The sequence below is a fragment of the Botrytis deweyae genome (genome assembly GCF_014898535.1).
Source record: "Botrytis deweyae strain B1 chromosome Unknown BDEW_028, whole genome shotgun sequence".
NCBI lineage: Eukaryota > Fungi > Ascomycota > Leotiomycetes > Helotiales > Sclerotiniaceae > Botrytis > Botrytis deweyae.
The window spans coordinates 323,005-345,960 of NW_024066235.1; the positions used below are offsets into that span (position 1 = coordinate 323,005).

The window sequence follows — 22,956 nt, forward strand, 5'->3', positions numbered from 1 at the left end:
AAATTCATGTTAAAATAGATTAAATAACAATATAAAATTTTATTAGACGAAAATAAGATTAAATAACACATATCAGATTGATTTTGAAATCAGATAATACTATATTAAACAAAAGAAATTGTACTGAGCAAAAATATCCGTATAACACGCCATACTGTCGTATCTGCCCCATCATGAATCAATTTTTTTAGAGCCTCCAATGATTTGGATTGCAGACAGGAAATCAAAAGATTTGGGGTTATGAATCCAATTGGCAGATTCAAACAGTTTGATACGTTGCATTCACTTTGAATATTGTATTGCTTAAAAAAATTGAGAGCGAATATTCAGGATCTTGATCCGTACTATGAAATGAATAATATGATTAGGTACCTTTAGAGATTTTGACTGTGACTGTGATTTGATGAACTGTTGGTGCTGAGTTATACATATGCAATTTGTGAAATCTTTTTCTCTAAAGATAACTGTTTCGATACAATTACCAGGAAAAAGATTGTGAGAATAAACACCTCTCTGTGACCCAAATCACTTGGAATTTGAGCAGATAAATCCTTCTGCTTAACTTCACTTAGGTACCTAGTCATTGATACTGTGTCAGACATCCATATCGCTCGATACTGCCATTTTTCATATCCTAAGATAGCGGAAACCTATAGAAGTACTGTTAACTTTAGCAGGACAAAAAGTCGACCCGAAAGAATCATGGTGAGTGAATCAGCAGCACTTCGAAACCCGGCCAACTACAATGAAAGTAACGCAAGAGCAAAATAATTCCATTCCACAACTCCCAACAGAATTTAAAGCAACGTAAATAACACAATCCCAGAATCCAAACATAGTCTACAGCGGACTGCGCGTAACCGATGCGAAATTCCACGTCGGGTCTCAAGTATGGTATTACTCATGCGATGATGATGGGGATATAGAAATCCTTCGAGCACTCGTCACTGAAGGACCTACTATTCTTTTCTGTGGAATGATGCGTATTCTTGGTCATGATTAGCATATCTGGCATACTTATTGCATCAAATAGTTGGACACAAGGGATGCAACGAGGCAGCCTCAAGAGATTAATCTTATTGAAGTCCCCGAGATGTGTTTGAGAGAAACCGGATATTGAGATAGATGATTGTAGTACTTGAATAGATGTTGGAATGAGATATCGTTGAATTTTCAGGATGGAGTGATATAGAGACTGTATGAGCCATATTGTGATTTGATCAGAATGTCATGGGCGTAAGATAATCAGCACAAAGAATGGAATTGTAGCCATAGCCTTCCTAACTGTAGAAATATCAATTTCATCAAAACTGCAGAGCCACCGGTATGTTATGATGTTGACGGACAGAGAATGTGCGAGACAGAAATGGAAGTTCTCAAGTTTGGCGATCATGCAAATGTAGACCAGGTAGGTATTCAGATGTATAGCTACCTAGGTAGTCAATGCATAGTCAGCATAGTACATAATCAGCATGAAATGCATGAAAGCCATCCGACCAAGATTCATGAGATAAGGTTCGGTAAAACAATCCTCGTAGTATGCGTCTTCTGCTGAGAATGACAAATCGACCTCCTATACCACTGAATACTTGTGACCTTACTGATTTGTGATTGTAAAGCCGAATTCAAACACCTTCAGAAGCTGAGTCATGATTGACAAACCATGCTCTGGTTCATGTGAAGGTGTCATTGAGCAACGGGTAGGAAACAGTCAAGGAGGACTTGATTGATATATATTGCCCTCTATGATCACCCACTCAAATTTATACCATCAACATCATTTTCGCACATCTAGTCTTGAAGCTACTAGCATTCGACCTGCACTTTGCCATCTATTCGGGGCATAAATTTAAAAGCACAATCTCGGAGTAAAAACGAGGAAATCAATACCAAAATAACAGACATGCCACCAGTGAGAAGAAGAAAGACGCCTCGCGAAAAACTGCGCGACTACAATAAGAAAAATGCAGAGGTAACACACTCCACATCTTCTCGAAACACAATGAAACTAATCAATATAGGATCCCACCCTAATACACAAAGGAGAACGCTGTCCCGACGCGAAAATTTGCGTCTTATCGCGTGTCATGTGGATCCGAGGGGAGAACAACTTTGCGGACGCCGTTGTGGTTTCGGGTCCTACTCTCGCCGGCGAAGACCAACGCGAGAGGATCGTGGTTGCAGAGAATGCGACTAGTCGATACCACTGGCATACGTATTTTGTTCGATATTTGAATTCTGGGGACACTCAGTCTCGTGTCTCGGATAGGCCAGTGGCGGAGGCGGATCTGGTTGAGAGAGCCTATCCTAATCCGAGAGTAGATCGAACAGGCTCTGCAAATACTTAGTAATGTGTGAAATACAATCATATAACCCAATCACGAAACAATGTATTGTCCAGTGAATATCACGTGAGGAAGAATATATGACCGTCCCGGTATTCGAGTCGTATTTGGAAGCAAAGTACGAGGTGGTGAACATGTAACTTTGAAGAGAGTTTGAAGGAATCCACAAGCAAAATACACGAGGACATTGAAGCCAGTGATGTGATAGCAAATTTGAGAAACATGAGGACGTCCTTAGCTTAGCAACAGCCACGACGTCGACTGTGTGGACGTGGATCATGATGATATTGCTCCTAAGAGAAACTCTGTAGCCATCGTTCAGGGGAAAGCTGTATGAACAGTGTTGAAACCATGCAAAAAACCATGACCAGTAATCTGGGAGCGATTTAAACTTTCACAGTCTTTAGCTTCGATGATTTTCAAAGTGAGCCAGTCAAACGAGCTACAACAGCGCAGACACACAGGTGGGATAACGTTGATTAAAAGCGATTTGATAATGCATCTATCTGTGTGGACTGCAGTATATTTGTGTAATTTTCCTCTGATTTTTTCGAGGTGCCCACATGGCCTCATTTGTACAAAGTCAGTCTTTGCTCTCATTCACCACAACAACATGGGCTCATAGTGACTCATAAGCAACGATGACTCGCAACCTCCTCAGAAAACAGTCAGACTTGTATTAAGTCTCCAGACTGCACACAACAACTGGAGTACAAACAACAAATAAAATCTCCACCCAAAACAACAACTCAAGCTCAAAACACCCAAAATGAGTACCCCACCAGCGAGCGAGATCAACGTAGATACGAAGAAAGAAGTTCCTGGCTTTATAGTAGATATCTGTCTCGACCCTTACTCATTACTGCCAATAAGACCCGATGGTATCACGGACGAACAATACAAGCAAGGATTTCCTGATGAGAAAACCGAGCGCTACCTGCAATACCTACGCGGAATCAAAGATAGGGAGTCGCCGAACCAAAGTATCCTCTCCGTAGGTAAGTTGAAGGAACCAAGCTCGATAAATGAACACCACACTGATGCAAATCCAGTCGACCTGCATGTTGAGGGCTATCCTCAGCTGGCGGCTGCCATCAATAGTGATGAAAAATTCATGTTTTATCGACGATTTGGCTTTTTGCAAACACGACTTCTACTCAATAAACAAGACGAATTGCGAGCGCTAGAGGCTCGGCTCGATCATAAAGATAGGTACTATGAAAAGTACGAGCCCGCGATGCTCTATTCCCAAGAACGCTTCAATATTACGGATGTCGATAACAGGAATCTTCTGGCCGACATTGAAAAGAAATTCAATGAATATTGTAAGTGCGATTTGATTATCGATGGAGGAATCGATTTGATGATTTCTCTGCAATAGGTCAGCTTTTGACGCATGCTCGAACCTTAGCCAGCTTCGATAAACCCAGGGAATCAGATCGTCTGCGATTGAAGGGCTACTCCGATAGTAATCCTCTCTGTGCTAGGGATGGTCAATGGATCCTGCGAAAAGATGACCTCGTCACTCTCCAGCCCACTAGAGATAACAGTTGGTTGGACACGGTTATTGAACAGATACCACAACGCTTTCCATGCCGCTTGACGCGCGTGAGTTGAGCTATATCGCTGATGTGTTGAATATCACTGACACCCCGATATAGTATATATTCTGTACTACAGTTCGTCTAACATCTGCGAGAATGATGCGATATATGAAGAGACACTTGCTAATCACCCTTTTAATCAGGTATTACGACAGAAAACAAACCCTGAAACTACGAAAATCTTCCTATCCGACCCTGATCGCGTCAATGCAATAGCATCACTTGTTCTCCTGACCACAGTTCTTGCACTCTTCGTCATACCGGTTTGCATTCTCTGGTATCTGTGCCAAATGTCAATTCTAAGCTCCGCCAACATTGTTACAATCTTTGCCATTCTCCTGCCCTTTACCTTTATCTTCTCTGTAGTCATATCGCTCTTTACCCGCGCGAAACGTCACCAGGTTCTAGCTACGGCCGCTGCGTATTTTATATCTCCCCTTCTTTGGAAATTCATACGCTAACAATAAATGTAGATATTGTGCTCTTCTTGTCTTGTCTTATTTGTTGGGAATGTTGAAATCGTAGGAGAAATGCTCCTGACAAGTTAGGGGTGGTCTTGTAAGAGAATGAATGGGGTTATGAATTAGGGAACGATATGATGATATTTTGCGTGTGTTTTGCATGGGTTTTAGCTCCTTAGAGTAGACAAAGGAACAAATTATTCGTTGTGAATAGTCTTAGTAAATCCTCTTACTGAGAGGAACTTGTCAATGTTTGAGAGCTTGAAGAAAGAAATCAGTGTGCCGAGGTTTCAAAAGGACTTTTTTGTAAACTACAAGGTATTTCATAGTCTGGAATATAAATCAACAATCCAAAACTTTGGAATGTTCAACCTCAATGAATATTGCAATCATTTTAGATACTGCAATAATCTTAAATATGAAGATCACCATAAATAATGAAATCATGTCGAATCTTAGCATTATCTCAAACATCAAAATCATTTTAACCATCAAATCAGCTCTGAACAACATTTTCAGGAAATCTACAATACTCTAATATTCAATAAACCCACACATCGCAAACCAGAGTTCCACATGAAAGCAACAAAATAATCACCAAAAGCAATAAATTCCAAATCCTAAAGATATGTTTGATGTTTCCCTACATCAGATCGTCAATAAAAATCATAGGGGTTTAGCGAGCTTGATAAGCGTGTGACTAGGTACTGATGATTCGAATGAGACGTGAAAGCAAACTTTTGTCAGCTAGTGAATGGGTATTAATGAGATGAATATTTAAGAATAACAAGGATTGAATGGAATGGATCGGTTCAGTATGTATGGTGATGTGGAATCATAATATGATAGTGGATGTGTTTCGGGGATGAGTAGGCAATGGATATTGAATGAGTTGAATGAACCTGCTTCAATTTATTAACACCATAGTTTTAGACTCCATCTCGGAGAAGGCTCTCGCCTTCCAGAGATTGCAAAGGTCTCAGAATCTTTGGAAGTCACTAACTTCCATGTTAATTGTGATTCACAACCTTCCTATTTATTCACAAGTCGCTGGACATGATGCTTTGAAGATACAGATTGAACGTAAAACTCTAAAAATCTGAATGACTCCCCAGAGTTAATCTTCCCCATTCACATATAAAAGCAAGGTCCACGTACCCCAGTTGAAAGATTTCATTCATATCCACTCAAGAGATTTCTTGACACTTGTGTATTGATATCAGAAGTGTAGAGCCTTCTGCTGTCTCCATACGGATTCTTCAACCAGTACTATCTTTCCAGGCTTCATAATACATAGAACTAGATAGACTGTGACAGTTGAATACGATCTTGATATCCAAGAAAGCAGTCATCTAGTCCATAACTTGGAGCTTAATCTCCCCTTGCCATAGTCTCAAGTCGTCAAAGAGTAATTAATAGGTTTTATCGCAGAAAATCATACCACAATGAAGAAGTTTTTCCATTCGGATTGCTGTAGGCCCTCTGATAATGGGGATATCAATTTACCAAACGTAGAAGCTGCCTCAATCCAATTTGAAACGGACACATGACTGACGATTTTTAGCGCCCTGCTGCTCCGTCATATCGGCCAGGAGATAGAGTTATGATCAGAGAGGAGATACCATGCAGGGTTGTGAGCAATGGGATGAAGAATAGCGGACAAATAGTAAATGGTTCCTCTATGGTGGATATCAGATTTACGTATCGAGTTAGATTAGTCGATAGGACAGAACAGAGTGTTCACGAGCCGCACTTGCGAATGGCAAACGACAACGATGCCGGTCCGTTCCCGGATATGCCCTGACCAGGCCAAAATCAGTCTCAACCTTCAGCACAATAGCAAACAATGATGCTCTGGTTCCTGGTTCTCCGTAGTACTTAGATAGTTTATAACCAATAGATATCGTTGACTTTACCGAACCATGCACAAACCCGTGAACAAGTCGATGTATTGGACAGAAGTGCTCTAGTAATGTATGACACGCTTTAGCGATGATAGTACAAGCCTTGAACATACGAGGTCCACGCATTGTGGCTTCGGGTGCTTATTCGAGGATTACACCGTTGAAACGTCTACCGTTAAAACCAACCTTCTTCGCATCTCGTCAAAACTCCAAGCTTTTTATCTCCAGTACAGATATTTGAACGATGTCGGTCGATATTAATGATCAAGACTCAATGGAGAAGGGTGAAGCCACGAGCCAAGTCGATGACTTTTGTTTGCCTGCTAGCCTTGACCCGGTAACCTTGCTGCCAATCAAGCCTGATGGTATGACACAAGAGAAATTTGAACGCACACTACCTGATCAAAAGACGGAGCGATACTTGACTTATATCCGAGGCTTAAAGAAAAGAAAGTCGCCGGCGGAATTCACGTCGCATATCAGTAAGCTCAGTAGAGTATCATAGCTATGGCCAAGGACTGATTATATGCCTAGTCGACTTACGCCCTGATGGATACCCTCGACTGGCAGAGGTGATTGCCTGCAAAGAGGAATTCATGATGTACCGAAGGTTCGGCCATTTACAAGCACGACTTCTCCTCGACAAGCAAGACGAATTGCGAGCTCTTGAATTGCGACTAGCTCATCTGGATGAAATGTTCGAAGCTAAGTATCCTGATCGGAATTACTCTCGCGAGAGAGCCCACGCTGAGAGCGAGGATTATAAGAATCTTCTTGCCATGATTCAGAGAAATATGAAGGAGTACGGTAAGTCAAATCCATCGCTGCACCTGAAACAAACGTAAACTGATATTTGCGATTTATTGTAGCTGAATTGTTAACTTTCGCACAAACATTCGCGAACTTCGATCGACCAATGACAAGCGATTACCTTCGGGTCAAAAATTACCTTGACTACAAAGTATGTTTGTGTGCGCGAGATCAAGATTATATAGCCAAAAGAGACGACCTTATCACCCTCAAACCTAGTCGAGAAAATACTTGGTTAGATACAAAGATCGAAGGAATACCACAGCTCCTACCTTGTAAAGCGACCAGAGTGAGTATTACCGGCGGATGTATATGAGCACTTAGACCACTGACTTGCATTGCAGTATATATTCTCTACCACGGTTTGACCTGCGTCCAATCCATGGTGACGAACTCTATTAACCTCTCCGCCAGGAACTCCAACAAAAAACAGATTCGAAAGATTCAAATATCATTCTCTCAAGTCCCGAGCGCGTCAACGTGGTGGTTACATTGATAATACTGGCTGCCGTCTTGATTCTGTTGATCGTGCCAGTTTTTCTACTGTGGTTTATAAGTAATCTCAACACTTCAAGACCACTCATCGGGGTCCTCATAGCGTTGCTCCTGATTTTCACTCTGATATTTTCGGGTATATTGTCGGCTTTCACTCGAGCGAAACGACATGAGATCATTGCCGCTGCCGCTGCGTAAATATTTCCATTGACATGTTAGTGTATGCACTAACAAATGATAGTTACTGTGCAGTTCTTGTTGTATTCGTGGGAAATGTTGGAAGCCTGTCTCCACCAGCGGGAGGATAAATGATATGAGAATGCATGGCAGGCAGGCAGAATGGTGGGAGAAAGAGTTTGGATCACTGTCAGGTTAATGATGAGAGCTGAGTGAAGGTGATATCTGGGGGCGGTCACATCGATGTTTCTAGTTGGGTGCAACAATAAATCCTCGGAGTTCTTGCGAAGATTGAAGAATGCAGAATGAATCGTGAATGTTTTCGTGATTGTGTTTATGCTCGGACACTTCGGGAAATCGTCGCTCGCCAAAGTGCGATGAATCTCAATAACTTGGACCTTGATGAGTAGATGACAGAGGTCGGCAAGCAATTTTGATGCTTTGACAATGAGGTTGAAGATATGACGGCCAAAGTGATTTGTGAAGTTATTTTTGAATAAAATTGATATCGGATGAAAATGCAGTTCGTTGGCCGTGCGAGTGTTCTGGATGAACGTATGAGCTGAGCACTGCGCACGTCTCCCGCAGAACGAAGAAGGAAGAACCGAGATGCCCAATATGTAAGGTTACAATATTTTCAATGTTCGATATCAATTCAGATAATTATTGCCTATCGTGGACAAAAGTTGAAGAAGTGAGTTTATATCTAGGTAGGTACTTACTAGTATTCTCTAGTTTACTGTATATTTTATTCGTAAATTATACGATGAGATTTATATTTCAGCGTGAAGTGATAAAATGTTCTCAATGTAACGAGTGCCGCCTTGTTTTCACCCGTCCCGTCCACATGAAGAGCACTGGGCACGTGTAGATAATATGAGCTAATCCCGAAGAGAGCTAGTCTCGGCTAGTTCGGATCTTCACCAAGGGTTCTCCATCATCATCATCATCTCCTCGGTTCGAAGAAGAATCAAAGAGCAAAAGACTCACAAGAACCCCAAGAAGACCACCATCGAATATACGAACTCACAGATGTCCCTAAGGGTGTCCTCCTTGAGACTAGGAAGTATATTCGGCAAATGGATAATCCTAGAAACAACTGACTCCATTCAGTGGAAAAGACATGTCACATGATGGAAAATGCTCGCATTGGAACTACTAGTTCTATACATTCAGATGCCGAAGGCTCATATCAGTACAGCGAGTCAAATGTGTCATCTTAAGCTTTTTAGAGTGTCGGATAAATCTGCACATTTCTCAATTGTGGCATGAAGATTCAACGCCATAATGGATGTCAAAGGGCAAAGGGACAAAAAGTTTGTCGATTTGAAATTCAATCTCAAATCCTTCGTTTATTATCTCTGGATTCTGAATTCTGGATGCTTTTTGGACTTTCAAACTATTGGATTGAGCCTTCCTCTAGTAAGGTCATCGTAGATGACTTCAGTTCTCGATCGAACTAATCATTGACCAACGAATAATGAATCTCGATGCTGGTGCCTCATCGCAAAGGAGTATAGACGGTCAACTTAAAGGCATAGCCCCGAAGATTTGTAAAAGAAAAATGAGGAGCACTATATGAAATCATGTGACTTGGAGACCTTTATCACAGCTGCTGAGTTCAGGCTCTCTCTCAAGACTAAAGTTCCTCGGAAGTGCTTACCGACCGCCAAGACCGACCATCCATATCGAAAGTTCAGGTTTATGAGTGGGCTTAGGATTGTTCATCTTCGGCAAACGCCAGAAGCCGCAAGGAGTATTAGCCTTGATTATACTATATATGTTTCAAAAAAGGGGGACCGATCAAACTATCCTGACCCTACAGACCCTACAGACCCTACATCCATCAAAATTAAGGACATCATTCACACTACAAAATTGTCCGATTGATATGTGCCAAAATAGAGACTACACAGACTACACGCAATCTCCGATTGGCGTGGCTCGAGGGGTGCATACACGAGTGCTGATGCCTTTCAGAGCTCTAGTATCAAAGCAACTTCCAAATACGATAGTTGCTATTGTCCAAGATTTTGATCACACATTACAAACACATGGCTTGTTGCGGCGGCTACGAAATTTGTTCCTTATACTAAGCTCCATTGATCACAATATGTTTATAGACTAACGCTAATACCCGAAGAGGCGAGAAGGAAGTCCTATTTAAGCTTTTTTCTGTGGATTACTCTCATTATTCATCCAAAAAGGAACATTGGCCCGCACGGGAAATCTTCTGGTACCTGCATTGAGGAGGTTCAAAGCGGCGGGTACCTTACTGAGTGCACCGGGCGTTCCCAAGGATTAACGGCACTAAAGTTTTTAGTATGAGCACTAATTGCTCAAAGCGTCTCATCATTCTATCATCCGAAAATTGACTCATCGCTTATTTGCCATTGAATTACACATTCTTTGGAATTGTGGGAAGTTTTGTCAAATTGGCAGCTCGACGTAGTTGAGGAAAATCCAAGCGATTCTAGTATCGAAGAACTAGGCGATAAAGAACTCAGATGAACGGGTGCTGTCTAGCTGAACTAAAAATTCATTCATCGGGTTCTCATTTCCTTCCCTGGGCTAGTCGCCTGGGAGCCTGTCTATCCTCCACGATGAAGCCTACTTTGCGTTCACTAGTTTACATTCTTGCTTACTCGAGGGTCCTCCCTATACTTCAATGAAAACATATATCTAGGTTGATCTTTCCCTCTATTTTCTTTTTCTCATCATCCAGCATTCACAATCATTCTTTACACACTCTTCTTTCTTCACATCACATCCATCGTTTAAAATGCACTCTTCTTCACTCCTTATTGTAGGCTTTGCAGCTCTTGCTGCAGCCAAACCAGCTGCTCAGGGGATTGATTTTGCCTCCATCAATGCTATTGTTCTTCCAACCATCACTGGTCCACACCCAACTGCCACCAAAGAATCTATAGTTATCGACAACGCTGCTGCTTCCGCTTCAGGATCTGCTAAAGCTACCGGTCTTGCTACTGCTTCAGCAACTGCTTCGCAAAATGTCAAACGTACTTACGGGGGTTGGGGCGGAAATGGTGGATGGGGAGGAAATGGCGGATGGAGTAACGGAGGAGGAAGTGGAGGAGGAAGTGGAGAAGCCGCCAGCACAAGTTGCACAACCACTCAGAGCACTCCCACCTCAACTACAGCCCAAAACAGTGTTCCTACTTCTTCTACCGCTGCTGTACCAGAAACCACCCCAGATGTCAGCAAAGCATGTGCAATTCAACCGGATGGTTATGGACCAAAGGTTCAACCAGATACCGTTGATGCTTTCCTCGCTTATACTCAATTCCACACCGATGCCAAGAATGCCGCCACTCCCTCTGGCTATACTCAATCTTTTGTCGATCTCAACGCTGCAGTAACTGCTGTCACCTATCTCGGACTCACCACCTTCACCACCTATGATGTTGCTCAGTGCGGTTCCCTCTGCGACAGCACTTCGCTCTGCACTGGTTTCAACATCTACGTTGAGCGTGATCCTTACATGAACCCATCTGATGCATGCAAGAACCCAGCTTCCATCACCAACTACAAGTGTACTCTCTGGGGCTCCGGCGTCAGTGCTGAATCCGCCACCAACACCGGTCAAATGCGCACTGATTTCCAAGTCGTCATCACCGGCTCCAACGGATACTCCAAGACCGTCACTCCTGCACCACAACCAGGCTGGCAGCCACCTCAACAATGCGGTGGTGGAAACAAGGGACACTCTCACCCAAACACCTGCTTGGGACAAGCCTTCTTCCCCGGTCCATACAACCCCGCTGTCTGCGCCGGCTATGCTACCGCCCAGAACTCTAAGAATCTTTCCCTCATCTCCTGGTGGATGCAAATGATCTACAAGTTCTTGAACTACTCTCCATTCCAATGCAAGTTCTTCAACTCCTACATGTTGAAGAAGAACGGAAAGCCAATCGGTACCCACTGTTCCTTGTTCGCTCAATCCTACTCCAGCAACCAAGCTACCTATAACCCCGGTCAACAAGGTTCCGATAGCTGGACTTGCGAGAGCTCGTACACTTATACTCTTAACTAAACTAAGGGATTGATTAAATGTCAAGGGAGAGAAAATGAGAGATGGTTGAGATGGTGAGAAGGAGTAAAAAGGAGGATAGGATGGAATGGGGTACGATGGGGTACGATGGGGTTGGATAGATGGAACACAAAGCAAAGATGGTTTTTTTAATGCGCTAATGTCTCACTTGAGACGAAACTTTCTTGTCACTCCTTTATGTATACCTTTTAGTCGATCAGATGAGGAGGCATTATTTTTGGATCATATTTTGTCGAATGCAATACTTAATGGATTTTCTCAATAATCTTTTGTCTTTTCTTCTCTTGTTTTGTGATTGATTGATCGGTTGATTGATGTGAATTGAAATCAAACGAAGTGAAATTAAACATTAGTAATTAAAAACTCATTTCGAATTTGAGATTCTGGTGATAGATTCCTTGAAAAAAAAAACATTCTTCAAATATTTTTTCATCCTTGCTTTTTAGAGTTTATAATTCTTTCTCTGCGAGATTTCTATGGGTGTAGTGATCCATTGCGTGATACTATTTCATCGCATCTCCCATCCCATCCATCCATCATGCCCATCCATCATACTCGCCCCGTTCACCTCCCCTCCATCACCAAAACCCTTCTTAAACTTCATTGCAGCAGGTATACGCATTTTTGCCTATCAAAAGTGTATATTGAAGACATATCAATGATGAATTCACCAACAAATAACTACTCAAAATCGCCGAGTTACATTCTCACTCTCACTCTATGAACACACCGCTCTAAAAAATCCACCTCAAAACCCTTTCCACCTTCCCCCTCGCCGTCTTCTCCCTCTCCCTCTCCTTCTCATCCTCCTCCCCAATAACATGCACATCAGTCTGCAAATCCATCTCCTCATAACTCACCACCTTCGTCCCCTTCAACCACTTCCAGCCCAGCCACATGATCGCCATAACCGGCAGCTCGATATAAAAACTCACAAAATCCACCGCGCTAAACGTCGGACTGAAGCAACTCCATCCCTGCACCAGCACAATCACCACATTAAGCAAGACACAGATCCACGGTCCCCACGGATACGTCCAATTTTTAAACGGCAAGAGATGAGTTTTTCCCTGGAGCTCCAATGCCCCGCGGAACCGGATCGAGGTGACTCCGATAGCGATCCAAGCTAATTGATTACTGACCCCCACGAGATTTTGCAACCACGTCCATAACTGTCCTGCGCCGATAAAACTTGCTCCGAAACAGAGACCGCTGATGGCGCTAGTAGCGAGGACTGCTACCCAGGGAACTTTATTGCGGTTGAGTTTTCCGAAGAATTGAGGCGCGTGACGATCAACGGATAGGGCGTAGAGGAGTCGGGTTCCGGCGAATAGAGCGTGGTTACCTGCTGAGATGACGGAGGTGAGGATTACAGCGTTCATGAAAGAGCCTGCGGCTTTGGCGCCGACCATTTGGAATACGAGGGTGAATGGGGAAGTGGTGGTTGTTTTGCTAGAGAGTCCGGGATAGTTGTAAGGGATGTTGAGACCGATGAGGAAGACGGAAAGAATGTAGAAGATGAGGATACGCCAGAAGACGTTTTTCACTACACGAGGAAGATTTTTGGTGGGGTTTTTGGTTTCGCCGGCGGTTATAGCAATAGATTCGGTACCACCGTCTTGAGAGGAATTAGATTGAGGAAAGTTTTGGGGAAAGGGGAATACTTACATGCGAAAGATGCGGTTACGAAGACAGATGCAAATCCACCGATTCCTCCTACGAAGGGTGCGTCGCCAATATACCAATTGTGGGCCCCGAGATATGTATGAGAAGTGTTACCTCCGCAGTTGACTACAATTCCTAGAATAATGAAGATCTGGAGAAACATTAGCACTCTTCGGTAAGACTAAAAAAGCCGAAATACTAGAAATAAGTATTCTTTCATATTCGACAACAAATTGAACAATCATAATATAAACACCCAAAAACTTTTGCGTTACTGATCTCCTTCAACTCTGAATGGTAATCAAAAGCTAGATTGATATCATCAATCAAGTAGTAATCTTAAATAAAAATCTCACTGATATCCCACTTTATTCGAGAGATTTGGGATACCAGCTGTTCATCCAGATGGAGGCACTTGAACATATAAAACCACAGAAAACAAAAGTCACCTACCGTAATAGTAACCACCTTCAACAAACTCAACCAATATTCAAGCTAAAATCCCCATCAGTCAGCATCTTCCCATCATTTCCATTCCAAAATCCCAAAACTCACCTCTCCATAAGCCTTGACCGTAATAATATTAGCCAAAACCAACAGCACCCAAAAAATCAACGCCAATCCCCAACCCGGCAATCCAGTATCTCCCCAATACGCCCAAACCAGCTGCAGCGCGACCAAATCGGACGCCGTGCTCACCGCATCATTGAACCAATAATTCCACGTCAGAGCAAAGCCCAACCCATCATCCACATATCGACCTGCAAAGGTACAGAAACTTCCCGCAATCGGTACAAATGCAGCCATTTCCCCCAGCGAAAGCATAGTTAACATGACGATGAATCCGACGATGAGATAGGCGATGAGAATCGATGCCGGACCACCTGTTGCGAGGGATTTCCCCGTGCCGAGAAAGAGACCCGTGCCGATGGTGCCGCCGATGGCTATCATTTGTACTTGACGGGCCGAGAGGGAGCGAGCGAGTTTATCTGCGACGACGGGACGCGCCTGGTCGTCATGGTGAAGATTGTTTGCTTCAGCATCTTTGGTATGGTCGATCACGTGGATATTTTCATTTTTTAATCGGAGATGAAAGTTTGACATTTTGAGGTGAGGGAGGAGAAAATGTCGATCTCTTATTTCATCTGTGCTGGCTCTAGAAGGTATGGAGATTGAATTTTAGTCAAGAATAAGTGTAGTGGAAGAGAACGATGCGTATGCAGGAAGATAAGGATATGCGGGTTGTCTTCTCCATGATTTTGAAATGCTCTCGAAGAAATAAGTAACTTTCAATGACGAATAATCGACAGAAAAATTCGTGATGCAAATGGCGTGCTTGCTTTAGTCTGAGAAGAAATTTAATTCGCTCGCGGTATTACGTACGAATTATAAGGTTCTGCTCATGGAGGTTGGTTGAAGGATGGCGGGGTACATGGGGCTTTGCTCCCCGCAGCCTTAGCGAGATGTAATTTGTGTGTGGCAGGGGTTTGGATCTGGATCCACGTTAAAGTTCAAAAGTTCAGACGATTCGTAAACTTCTATAAGTAGAAAAGAAGAAAAGGGTCTGTAGATCATGTTGCTTGATAGTATAATACAGGAAATGTCTATACATCGTTGGTTGGTTACTAAGCCAAGCCAAACACTAACTACCTACCTATCTGTTTAGAGAGAGGAAGCTTTGAATAATTTTGCAGAACGTTGAATATAAATACTCAAGTGTATACATGAAATCCAGCAAAACTCGAAGCGCCTGTATCTAAAACTCGGCAATTATAGTACATAGGAGAGTGTCGCGAGTAATAGGGGTATTGTCAAAGAAATAAAACCACAAAACCACAAGACTTCGTTCTAAGATTTCGAAAATTGATTCAAACTACCTAAATAAAGCTACACACCATTAACACATAGATTTTTCATGGTCCTAAAAACATTGATATTTTTTCCTTCAATTCATCCACTCAGGCAACCACAGATACTCCAATCGAAAACAAACCAGCCAGAGCCAAGGAAATTCGAAAGAGAAGGAAATCAATAAAAATGATACGATTTTCCCTCCAGCACATTGAAAAAATCTATCCACCCAAACTCTTTGACTTTGACTAATCCTCCTCCTCATTGGCAACAAGGTAGAGGTCAACTGGCGCAACGATGATTGAACTTGTTGTTGCGCCATTTCCAATAGCGAGTTCAGTTTGTCCGTCATTGTTTGCTTTTATCTGTTAGTATATTACTTCACATATAGAAGTCTCGGTGCAATACCTAGAGACACGAAAAATGATAACATACCATTTATGAGGTAAAATTTCCCATAGAGATCTCCATTGGCCGTACATGTCACCTTCAGGTTGCCATCTATGCTACAAACTAATGGCCAAGCCGGAACTACCCATCCGGTAAAACCAACTGGAGCCACCTTGATGGATGGAGGTGAATATGATGCTGTAGCCCATAGGATATATAGACCCGATGTCAAGTATCCAGTATCAGTATCATACGTAAATGGGAAAACCGATTGACCATATTCTAAATTAAAGCCAGCAAAATATTCCGCAGCTTGTTGAATCATAAGACTGGTTCCATCAGCTACAGTTCCAGAATTTTGAGCCTGGATAAAGAAGCTTTGAGGTATTGCCTGAGATGGACTTGGAGTTGCGATAGTCGAAGATGTTACGGTTGAGGATTCACCAGGTGACACCAGGTTGCCTACGATGGATAATTGGATATTTAGAACACAGACGGCGACACCGACTTGAGGGCCTTGTCCTACACATCTCAAGTTTGGATTGAGAAGAGCAAGAACAGCGAGATTCAAGCCAGGAATACCAGGACGAGCGGCAATGCTGGCACATGTGTCACCGGCTCTGGTGATGTAGTATTGACAGCAGTCAGTTGCGGTCAAGGCGAGGGTTGCTGCAGGGGCTGCGACTGGTCTACAAGCGCTAGCGGAAGCAGCGACGGCTGTGGATGAGCGTGTTGAGCTTGTGCTAACAGTGGCGGCGATTGGTCTTGTGCTAGATGATGAGGTGGATCCTCTTGTTGAACTAGTGCTCAATCCTTGACCCTAGCATTTATGTCAGTATTATCATAGATTAAAGGGAGACAGGGTACTATTTCAGAAAGGAAATGCTTACGACAACGGACGATGTTGAAGACCTGGAACTCGAACTAGAACTGGAAGTTCCCACGAGCCTTGCTGTTGAGCTGGTACTCGAAGTAGCTGCTCTTGTTGAACTGGTACTTAGACCTTGACCCTATAAAGGCATTAGATTTCATTACAAAAAAGCAATAGTGTGATTATATTTCAAGGGGAAAGGACTTACCACAGCCGATGTTGACGATGATCTAGAAGTGGAACTGGAAGTACCAATAAGTCGTGCACTCGAGCTGGAAGAAGAACTGGAAGTTCCAGCGACAAGTCGTGCCGTGGAAATAGAGCTCGAAGTAGTTGCTCGCGTTGAGCTAGTACTTAATCCCTGGCCCTGCAAGAAAATTAACATTCAACCTGAGAAGAGAAGTAAAAGACAATTTCTTGAAAGTAAAAGACGTACCAAAGCCGTTGATGAAGAAGATCTAGAAGTCGAACTAGAGGTTCCGACAAGTCGTGCAGTTGAACTGGTACTTAGTGTAGCTGCTCTTGTGGAACTGGTGCTTAATCCTTGGGCCTATTTATCTATTTTAGAACTTGTCATATCAATAATGGAAGTGATGCATACGACAGGGGATGACGTGGAAGATCTAGAGCTAGATGATGATCTAGAAGTGGAACTAGAAGTTCCAGCAAGGCCCTATACTAGTTTAGCATGTATTCAATTGACCAAAAAATATAAGATTTACCACAGCGGTTGAACTACTCGAAGTCGTCAATCCTTGGTACTGCCCCAGTCCACAAGTTCCAAATGCGGGATTGCAACCACCCGTACACCAATCAGCTTCATGACCGCAGTATCCAAATCTCGAACAACAATTTCCATTAGGACTGCCTTGGCACGTGTATAAGGAATTAGATTGAGGTCCGCATCTTCCATTGGGTGAGACTAATAAACCAGAAGCGGCACTCGTAGTTGGGCTGACGGAGCTGGAGGATGAAGTTCTGGTGGATGAGAAAAGTGTAGTGGATCTTGAGGTACTGGTTGTAGCACCGAGACCCTTTTAACAGTGTTAGCATTATGGATACGGAAGTATGTGAGACATAAATATGCAAGACTTACCAATTGGGTTGAAGACGAGGTGCGTGAACTGGAAGAAGATGACTATAGAATAGATTAAATAAATATCGACAAGATAAAACAGTAAGAAGAAGTGAAACTTACCCGGCTAGTACTAGAGCTAACGACGGCCAAAAGAGTTGAAGATCTACTACTTGAGGTAGATGACTGTATAAATCATTAAACTCATCGAGCTTTTCAAACAAGAAAGGGGTATTAGGGCATGAAGAAAGAATATGTACCCGAGATGAAGTAGAACTTGCCGCTAGACCTACAGCTGAAGTGGTGCTACGAGAGGAAGAGGAAGAAGAAGACGACGATGACTATCAAGATATTAGCTTCATCATAATTTTCATAGTAATCAAAGATGAATGATATACCCTAGAAGATGAAGAGCTAGCTACTAAGCCTACAGCTGAAGTAGTGCTACGTGAGGAAGAGGAAGATGACGATGACTATCAAAATATTAGCTTCATCATAATTTTCATAGTAAGCAAAGAGAGATAATGTACCCTAGAAGATGACGAGCTAACCCCTAAGCCTACAGCCGAGGTACTGCTACGAGAGGAGGAAGAGGAAGATGATGTCTGGGAGCATTAGCATTCGTGTAGTGATATTGACAGCATTCTTACCCTGGTTGAGGTGGAGCTTGCCACAAGGCCTACGGCTGTGGTACTGCTACGAGAGGAGGAAGAGGAAGATAATGTCTAGGAGTATTAGCATCTGTTTAGTGATACTGACAGCATTCTTACCCTAGTTGAAGTGGAGCTTGCCACAAGGCCCACGGCTGTGGTACTTCGAGAAGAAGATGATGACTAAATAAATGTTAGTATTTTTTAAATGGTTATATGGCGTTATCATTATGATGGGAGTAATTATTACCCGCGATGTAGTAGAACTAGCACCAAGACCAACAGCCGAGGCAGAAGTGCGGGATGAAGATGACGACTATCAGTTCGTTAGTATTATTCAACTCTAAGAGATATAAGAAAAAAAGCATACGGAGCTAGTACTGGAACGGACCGAAGAACTTGTTGACAAGGCATTCACTCGTGTTGACGACTATTAAGAATTAGCTTCCATTGCTATCGATAGACAATTAAAAGAGATCATACGGAACTAGAGCTCGTCACTACAAGATTGATCCGCGTTGATGACTACAAAATATTAGCGTCGATCCGATATCTGTAGGACAGGAAATTTCTCACTGAGCTAGAGCTTGAACGAGTTGTGGATGTGGTGGGTACCACATTAAATCGTGTTGACTATTTAAGATTAGCATTCATATCGAGACATACAAGAGGACAAAACCGTACGGAACTAGAGCTGGATGATGCACCAAGTCCTTGCGTGGAAACCCGGGGAGAGCTCGATGATGAACTACTGCTAGATGTTCTGAAAGTTGCTATCAAGTTAGTGGAAGTAGATGATCTTGTACTTGAAGTTGAAGGACCAGCAACAGCTCTGGTTGAGGAAGATGATGAAGGCCCACCAATAACGTTTCGAGTAGATGAAGAGGATGGGCTGGCCACAATATTACGGGTGGTGGAGGAAGACGAGGGACCACCAACTATGGGTCTAGTAGATGTAGTCGAAGGACCTCCAATAATATTTCGTGATGTAGAGGATGAAGTCGAAGGACCTCCGATAATTGCTCTCGTCGAGGAAGTGGAAGGGCCGCCGATGATTGCTCGTGTCGAGGAAGTTGAAGCTCCGAGACCATTTCTTGTACTGCTACTACTTGAAGGACCCCCAACGATTGGACGAGTTGAGGAGGTAGAAGGACCTCCGATAATTGCTCTCGTCGAGGAAGTGGAAGGGCCGCCGATGATTGCTCGTGTCGAGGAAGTTCGGGTAGATGAAGTTGAAGGACCAGGAAGAATGAATGACGTAGGTATCGTACTAGTAGTAGTCGTAGTCGTAGTCGTAGTCGTAGTACCTCCAATAAGACCAACGCTCGTAATTGGGGTTGCTATAGCTAGTGAACTAGTTGCACTTGGAGATACAGGTGGATTTGGAAAGCCAATGATAAACGGAAACCCCAATAATTGTAAGAAGTAATAGCGTGAGAGTGCATCCAAAAAGGTAAGGAAGTCGCCAATTGAGATTAGACCTGCAGCAGCCTCCTGTTGAAACTCGGCGAGAGAAGCAAATCCAGCTCTACGTAGAAAGGCGGAAACGGCGGCAGCATCTAACCTGTTTAAAAATTGGGAAGCATAAGCTGAATTGGCTCCTTCGCCTCGTAGAAATTGGATAAGTGGAGTATAGGGGGACCATTCTCCATTGTTTGATCCTCCATTTCCCCCATTGTTACCTGGATTATTGTTCCCTGGATTATTGTTCCCTGGATTGTTGTTTGAACCACCACCGTTTCCAAGACCAGGGAAGCCGGGGAAGTTTGGAAATCCAGGAAAGCCATTTGACCCTCCATTCCCAACACCTCCATTGTTTCCTGGGTTATTGTTTGAGCCTCCGCTATTTCCAAAGCCGGGGAAGCCGGGGAAGCCAGGGAAGCCAGGGAAGTTGGGGAATCCATTCGATCCTCCGCTTCCGGAGTTGCCAGGAGTATTGCCACCTGAGCCTCCAGGGGAGTTATTCCCTCCTGGGTTGTTGTTCCCTGGGTTGTTGTTCCCTGGGTTGTTGTTCCCTGGGTTGTTGTTCCCTGGGTTGTTGTTCCCCGGATTGTTGTTCCCTGGGTTGTTGTTCCCCGGATTGTTATTACCTGGATTGTTATTCCCTGGGTTGTTGTTCCCCGGATTGTTGTTCCCCGGATTGTTATTACCTGGATTGTTGTTCCCTCCTGGATTGTTGTTCCCGCCAGGGTTGTTGTTCCCCGGGTTGTTATTACCTGGATTGTTGTTGCCCGAGCCTCCCGGATTGTTATTCCCTGGGTTATTGTTCCCTCCTGGATTGTTGTTGCCAGAACCACCTCCCGAGCCAGAGTTTCCACCGTTACCCCCGAGCAAATGCGAAATAAATTCAGAGATCGAGTCATCATCCTCATCTCCATCTGAATCAAAGAGGTCGGCTAGAGAAGGGCCATTTGAATCATTGGGGTTTGTGGAAAACAAAAAACGTTTTGCTCTACATTATCAAAGTCATCATCAGCATTTATCATCCTCAAACTGATGTCTTTAAACAGACATGGACCATCATAAGCAAACGTACATGCTATCATCTCCTTCAGCTCTCGCGACTTTTTCACCAACAGCACTCTCGCTCAAAACCGTCGAAACGGTAACACTTAGAGCCACAGCCCAAACTGCAACATTGCGAACAAACATCCTAAAGGTTGAAAGATTGTGATAGTCCAATGAAGGACAGGTTAATGAATGACCGACAGTATGATGAGAAGCGCAAAATGAGAGAGCGCAGCGAAGACAAAAGCACAAGCACCGTAACTTACTAGGTGCAAAAATCTACCAGTATAGTAGAACACCCAGATTATAAGCAGAGGGATTCGCCTCACCCCCCTCCTCCAAGCGCGTGCATATTCGCGACTTTCGCGAAATATGTAATGTGGATATCCAAGCATTCTTGAAGCGCGACGACCAAAGGAAACACGGAAAAAGACGTTTGTGATCTACAAAATATTTGCTGAGGAATGAAGCTTGTAGCCAGCCATTTAAGCCACGGGTACTGATGAATCTAAGTCAAAGGGGTAGGAAATAATGTTCCCGACGGGAATTTTCAGCCTCTTACGTTCCTTTCCTGACAGAGCCAAGACTTGAATAGATCTTGTAGATACCGACGATATTGTGTTATTCGAATCTTAATTACTATTAAGATTTCTCTTGTCCTGAAACAATGCCTATCAACGAATTTCTTAGTTAGATTGAAGTGTACAATCGTTGATAGATCAATTATCATGGGGCTAGCACACACCGTAGACTACTTAATACCATTTTCCGGAGTAGCAAACTTTTGCATATCTTCAGATGGTCAATCCAAGCATGCAGTAACCTGGCATGAGAAACTTCTCATGTTAAATTCCGTTAAGATATAATACATTGAATGACGGGGCGAAGTAACGAGATTGAAGTCCAGCTTCCTGATTTAATCCAACCCTTGATTTCTTGGCTAGAACGACAGAATATTTATTTTGTCGAGTAGTCTCTGCATATAAATAATGATCCTTCCCCTCATTAAACTATGATAGTAGTACGATGCACTATAAGTAGGTGGTAGTGAACGGGTTTCAGGACATTTTCCACAACCACTCGATTTTCGACAGACAATATGACTGGATTCTATCCAAAATCACGTGATAAACACAAGCTCAAGCAAACTGATTATGCATACCTACCTAGGTAATCAAGTGATTTTGATTTAGTTAGGCTTTCAATTGTGTAATTAAAATTGTATGATCGAAAATTGTATGATCGAAAGTGAGGATGGTGCTGGTGAGAGGGGGAATGGGATGCACATAGTGCGCCTTCTTGCTTCCCTTCGTCTCCCCTCCCCCCTCCCCTCTCCCCCTCTTCCCAAGAATTTCAGCCCTCCACCCCATAAAACCAACCCACTCCATCCGACACCAACCCCCTATCCCACTCTATACCCCCCCAAACCCTCCACAACCCTCAAATTCCCAGCCATCACCCCATCTATAACTACCTACCCAGATACTCATGAAGTAACCACATATCCATCCCACATATCCATCCCAAATATCCATCCCACATACACATCCCTCTCCTCTCCGCTCTAGCACCAAGAGACCTCACTTACTCACTCACAATAACACAATCAATAAATCTTACACTGAGCAATCCATAGGTACCTAGATAAGGGAAGTAGGTATTCTGAGCTATTGGGAATATAATAGATATAATAGATATATATTTCGGCGCGCAGCGAAAGAAACTTAAGCGTCGAATTTTACGGAATTTTGATATGACGTATATTAACTATATTTTCTATAACCCTAAGAATTACGAGGGTGTATTGTACAGTTTGTACCTAGTTAAACAATGAATGTAGTCAAAAAAGAGACAATGTAATACGAATGTATGGATGGATCTATTATGCCATTCCGGCTAGGTTACGACTCCCACATACCTGCATCCTTGAATTGTTCACTAGACTTATAATTCAGTTGTAGATATCTCAGATTCACTTAAACGATAGCCCTCATAAGAAGGAACACCTTTCAATCATCAATTCGCCTATCGCTCTAAAACCTGAAAACTACCTGCGTCATGTAATGTACTCTCCCCTC

At 43.1% G+C, this 22,956-nt stretch overlaps 8 protein-coding genes across 8 annotated transcripts; 6 read left to right on the top strand and 2 right to left on the bottom strand.

The window, feature by feature from the left end:
- Positions 1 to 702: 702 nt before the first annotated feature.
- Positions 703 to 1,003, top strand: EAE98_009487 (uncharacterized protein; the record flags this gene model as incomplete). Its single annotated transcript, XM_038957108.1, has 2 exons — positions 703 to 751; positions 840 to 1,003. 2 exons carry the CDS (start codon positions 703 to 705, stop codon positions 1,001 to 1,003), a joined length of 213 nt encoding a protein of 70 aa, XP_038806581.1.
- A 900-nt stretch (positions 1,004 to 1,903) lies between these two features.
- On the top strand, positions 1,904 to 2,348 carry EAE98_009488 (uncharacterized protein; the record flags this gene model as incomplete). The annotated part of the gene is made up of 2 exons (XM_038957109.1): positions 1,904 to 1,972; positions 2,022 to 2,348. The coding sequence occupies 2 exons, from the start codon at positions 1,904 to 1,906 to the stop codon at positions 2,346 to 2,348; spliced, it is 396 nt and encodes a 131-aa protein (XP_038806582.1).
- A 766-nt stretch (positions 2,349 to 3,114) lies between these two features.
- On the top strand, positions 3,115 to 4,474 carry EAE98_009489 (uncharacterized protein; the record flags this gene model as incomplete). The annotated part of the gene is made up of 6 exons (XM_038957110.1): positions 3,115 to 3,343; positions 3,398 to 3,670; positions 3,727 to 3,953; positions 4,007 to 4,024; positions 4,093 to 4,370; positions 4,423 to 4,474. 6 exons carry the CDS (start codon positions 3,115 to 3,117, stop codon positions 4,472 to 4,474), a joined length of 1,077 nt encoding a protein of 358 aa, XP_038806583.1.
- A 1,381-nt stretch (positions 4,475 to 5,855) lies between these two features.
- Positions 5,856 to 6,214, top strand: EAE98_009490 (uncharacterized protein; the record flags this gene model as incomplete). The annotated part of the gene is made up of 2 exons (XM_038957111.1): positions 5,856 to 5,921; positions 5,975 to 6,214. 2 exons carry the CDS (start codon positions 5,856 to 5,858, stop codon positions 6,212 to 6,214), a joined length of 306 nt encoding a protein of 101 aa, XP_038806584.1.
- Positions 6,215 to 6,558: 344 nt separating this feature from the next.
- On the top strand, positions 6,559 to 7,927 carry EAE98_009491 (uncharacterized protein; the record flags this gene model as incomplete). The annotated part of the gene is made up of 6 exons (XM_038957112.1): positions 6,559 to 6,796; positions 6,849 to 7,121; positions 7,184 to 7,413; positions 7,469 to 7,486; positions 7,539 to 7,813; positions 7,861 to 7,927. The coding sequence occupies 6 exons, from the start codon at positions 6,559 to 6,561 to the stop codon at positions 7,925 to 7,927; spliced, it is 1,101 nt and encodes a 366-aa protein (XP_038806585.1).
- Positions 7,928 to 10,578: 2,651 nt separating this feature from the next.
- EAE98_009492 (uncharacterized protein) lies at positions 10,579 to 11,850 on the top strand (the record flags this gene model as incomplete). The annotated part of the gene is made up of 1 exon (XM_038957113.1): positions 10,579 to 11,850. The coding sequence occupies one exon, from the start codon at positions 10,579 to 10,581 to the stop codon at positions 11,848 to 11,850; it is 1,272 nt and encodes a 423-aa protein (XP_038806586.1).
- Positions 11,851 to 12,602: 752 nt separating this feature from the next.
- Positions 12,603 to 14,776, bottom strand: EAE98_009493 (uncharacterized protein; the record flags this gene model as incomplete). The annotated part of the gene is made up of 4 exons (XM_038957114.1): positions 14,089 to 14,776; positions 13,987 to 14,028; positions 13,537 to 13,684; positions 12,603 to 13,486 (listed from the first exon to the last, which is right to left on the bottom strand). The coding sequence occupies exons 1-4, from the start codon at positions 14,635 to 14,637 to the stop codon at positions 12,603 to 12,605; spliced, it is 1,623 nt and encodes a 540-aa protein (XP_038806587.1). The 5' UTR covers positions 14,638 to 14,776.
- An 856-nt stretch (positions 14,777 to 15,632) lies between these two features.
- EAE98_009494 (uncharacterized protein) lies at positions 15,633 to 21,022 on the bottom strand (the record flags this gene model as incomplete). The annotated part of the gene is made up of 20 exons (XM_038957115.1): positions 15,633 to 15,742; positions 15,820 to 16,594; positions 16,665 to 16,784; positions 16,854 to 17,012; positions 17,082 to 17,195; positions 17,247 to 17,318; positions 17,368 to 17,679; positions 17,742 to 17,783; positions 17,844 to 17,906; positions 17,981 to 18,061; positions 18,119 to 18,193; positions 18,251 to 18,325; positions 18,371 to 18,445; positions 18,491 to 18,553; positions 18,621 to 18,686; positions 18,741 to 18,800; positions 18,854 to 18,895; positions 18,947 to 19,003; positions 19,055 to 20,822; positions 20,907 to 21,022. The coding sequence occupies 20 exons, from the start codon at positions 21,020 to 21,022 to the stop codon at positions 15,633 to 15,635; spliced, it is 4,245 nt and encodes a 1,414-aa protein (XP_038806588.1).
- Between the last annotated feature and the right edge of the window lie 1,934 nt (positions 21,023 to 22,956).